Below are 2,868 nucleotides of genomic sequence, written 5' to 3'. Positions count from 1 at the left end.
CAGCTGCAGACCTGAATGTAGCTGGCCGAGAGGCCTTCACGCTTGCCTTAATTTCTGGGCTAAACCCCCAATGAAACGAGCGATTCTTTTGGGTTCCGGGTCACAAGGTAAGGAACCAACCTTGACATTGTATTGAAGCTCGTGAGGTAGGCTTGACAATCCAGGTTCTTCATAACCAGAGATAAGAAATCAGCTTCAATCTTTTCAACCTCATGCTAAGGGCAGTAGTTTCCTTGATCAATGTCACAAACTGTTCCCAAGACATGTTGTACAATGGGATTTTCCCTGTAGCTTGGATCAAAGACCTCCACCAAGCTAATGCCTCACCCTTAAAAGACTGTGATACAAATTTCACAATGTCTCTTTCAGCACATCCACTAATATCTACCACAGTGTCCATTTCATCCAACCAGGTCATGCAATCCACTGCCCCTTTCTCCCTAGTGAAATCCTGGGGTTTGCAAGAAACAAAGTATTTATATGTACAGGACTTGGCATGTGGTGCATTATCAAACACTATCTTCTTAGAGGGAACACTGTTTTGGTTTGAGGAATGCCGATCATCATCTTTCTTTGATTCTTCTTTCTTAGGCTTAGGTTGGGTAAAGGGTGGCTTACTGTGAGCCTCGGAATGAGTCTTAGGCTTGGAATGCGGGTAGATAGGGTCCTACTTGAGTCCCACTAGATTCACTATACTGCCGATCCATAGCCCTTGTAACAACATTATCAACTAGTGCTTGCAATTCTGCACCAGTCAGCTGTATCCTAGCATTCTCGTGGTTTTCCACCGGATGACTGTTTACCTCATCCGACCCGGCCATGTAGCTTAAATTGCTACATATAAGAAAATAGTGGGCGAGGTTTATTTAGAAGCTTTTACAGTATTTTATGAATTATTAACCATGGTTTTAATAGCCATTTTGGGTTAATTTGCTAATCATTATATATTCAGGACCTTTATTACAATCCTATATTTTAATTTAATAATAGCACAAAAAGGCATAGTCATAGAGACAAATTTAATTTATAAACCAAGACTTTTACGGAGTCAAGGTATTAAGGCTTGAATCAAAGTTCATTGCCTTTTTCTAGACAGGGAGTTATAGGCTACTACTGTCTTTAGTCCCAAGGACATTAATTATAGCCCGTAGGCACTTCACCCTTAAGGGATGGTTATATAATTAAGGGAATTTAAAATAACCCAATTAAAAGATGACCTATGTGATTTTATCGCATCAAAGTTTGTCATGAATGGTAACATTCTTTCAGATGTTAGCAAGAATTGGAATCCTTTGCGTAGGTTCTACCATCTTGGCCATGTCTGCAACGACATATAGACTAGGTTTTACCTTTAAGATTCTTTTAATAATTAACGCAGAACAGTCCTAAATTGAGATGTTAATATGGATCTGAATTTAAATATGGAACTACCATCTTGGCCCTGTCTTATGATGACACATGGCTAGGTCTTGTCCTTTTTAGATTTTTCCATTTTAGTATAATGGTAGATCTTTTAAATAGAAATGTTATTTTCATTTATTTTATGTTTCATGCACATAACTAATAACAAACAAAATGAAAATTTAAATTAAACCATCTCATTAATAATTCAAACAAGTACAACTTTTGCCCTAAATGGGACTTCTACAAAATAACATACCCTCGCAGGGGCGAAACAAATAAACATACCCACGCAAGGGTCAACAGAAAGACATGCCCACGCAGGGGCAGAGTAAAATGACAAGCCCACACAGGGGTTGAGTACTGAGACAAAAGTCCACGCAGGGACTTGATTACAACTAAATAAAATAAATAAACAAAGGTCTTTAATGACCCCTTCTTTTGGACTTCCCCTTGAGTAGGTCCGACAGACCTTTGAAGATGCCTTAACGTTCCCTGCGGTCTTCTTGAACTTCCTCCTCAACTTGGTTCAACCTATCGAGAACCTCTTGTTGGCGTTCTGGCGGGATCAGTTGCGGCTGCGGAGGCTGTTGATACAGAGGTTGAGGAGGTGGCGGGTGCTGGTACACATAAGGTGGGTACCCAGTGGTCCAAGGACCACTATAGGGCCCTTCAGGGTGACGAGCATTGTAGTCCCACGCCTCCTGATACGGGTCCACATTGGCATAGTTGTAGCTGTTGTGGCCCGGTAGCTCGAACGGGTTATATGCCGCTGAACCGGCATATGCAGGGATTGGGTTATCAAAACCCAATGGTGGTGCCACAGGCGCAGAGTTTGCCTCCGAGACGGGGTTTGATGGCCCCCCCATCTGCGAGTCTTCTTCTTGGAGTGGCGGATAGTGGCTGCCACTCGAGGGCTGAGGAGTGCTGATGCGGACTCCTACTCGCACGGACATCCGTGCGTTTGATCTTCTCCGCCTTGGTGGTTCTGGAAGCGGCTGCTCCACGTGGTGGTGGTGGCGGAGTGACTGCCACAAATCGGGAATCCTCGGAATGATCCTGCTGCTGTTGCTGTTGGTACGAAGACGAGTGTTCAGAGGGTGTAAAATACCAGTCCCACTGGTTGAACCTCGCCTGGTAGCTATCCGGACCACGATAAGGCGATCCATGAAATGAGGACCCATCAGAGATCTCGATGGGATGGTTCGGGTCCCGGTTGGTGGATCGACGGGATCCGTGTCGTCGTCCATGTCGTTGTCACCCGAAAAGTGATCTTCGGGTCCTAGTGGGTTAAAACCCACGGGTTCTTGAATGTAGTTAGCCGGGTTGAACCAGCTCTGAAAGGCGGGAGTGGGGTCGCCGAAAGAATGGTGCGAATTTGATCGCTGTAGAGGTAAGAAGGATGCTTGGGGGTTGTTGGGCTCGTTTACAGACTGGGGCCCAAAAGAATGAAAGTATGATGGTGAG

The 2,868-nt window shown here is 44.5% G+C and overlaps 1 protein-coding gene across 1 annotated transcript; it reads right to left on the bottom strand.

The window, feature by feature from the left end:
- Positions 1–1,886: 1,886 nt before the first annotated feature.
- Positions 1,887–2,270, bottom strand: LOC118489743 (extensin-like). The gene has a single exon (XM_035987282.1). It carries the CDS (start codon positions 2,268–2,270, stop codon positions 1,887–1,889), a length of 384 nt encoding a protein of 127 aa, XP_035843175.1.
- Positions 2,271–2,868: the final 598 nt, after the last annotated feature.

Source organism: Helianthus annuus, unplaced genomic scaffold (assembly GCF_002127325.2).
Source record: "Helianthus annuus cultivar XRQ/B unplaced genomic scaffold, HanXRQr2.0-SUNRISE HanXRQChr00c286, whole genome shotgun sequence".
In the NCBI taxonomy this organism is placed as follows: Eukaryota; Viridiplantae; Streptophyta; class Magnoliopsida; order Asterales; family Asteraceae; genus Helianthus; species Helianthus annuus.
The sequence above is the reverse complement of the archived record's forward strand: the minus strand, read 5'-3'. Positions and strand labels throughout refer to the sequence as shown.

Excerpts from the sequence above, each read along its gene's own strand:
- LOC118489743 (XM_035987282.1), bottom strand. The coding sequence starts at position 2,270 with ATGGGGGGGCCATCAAACCCCGTCTCGGAGGCAAACTCTGCGCCTGTG.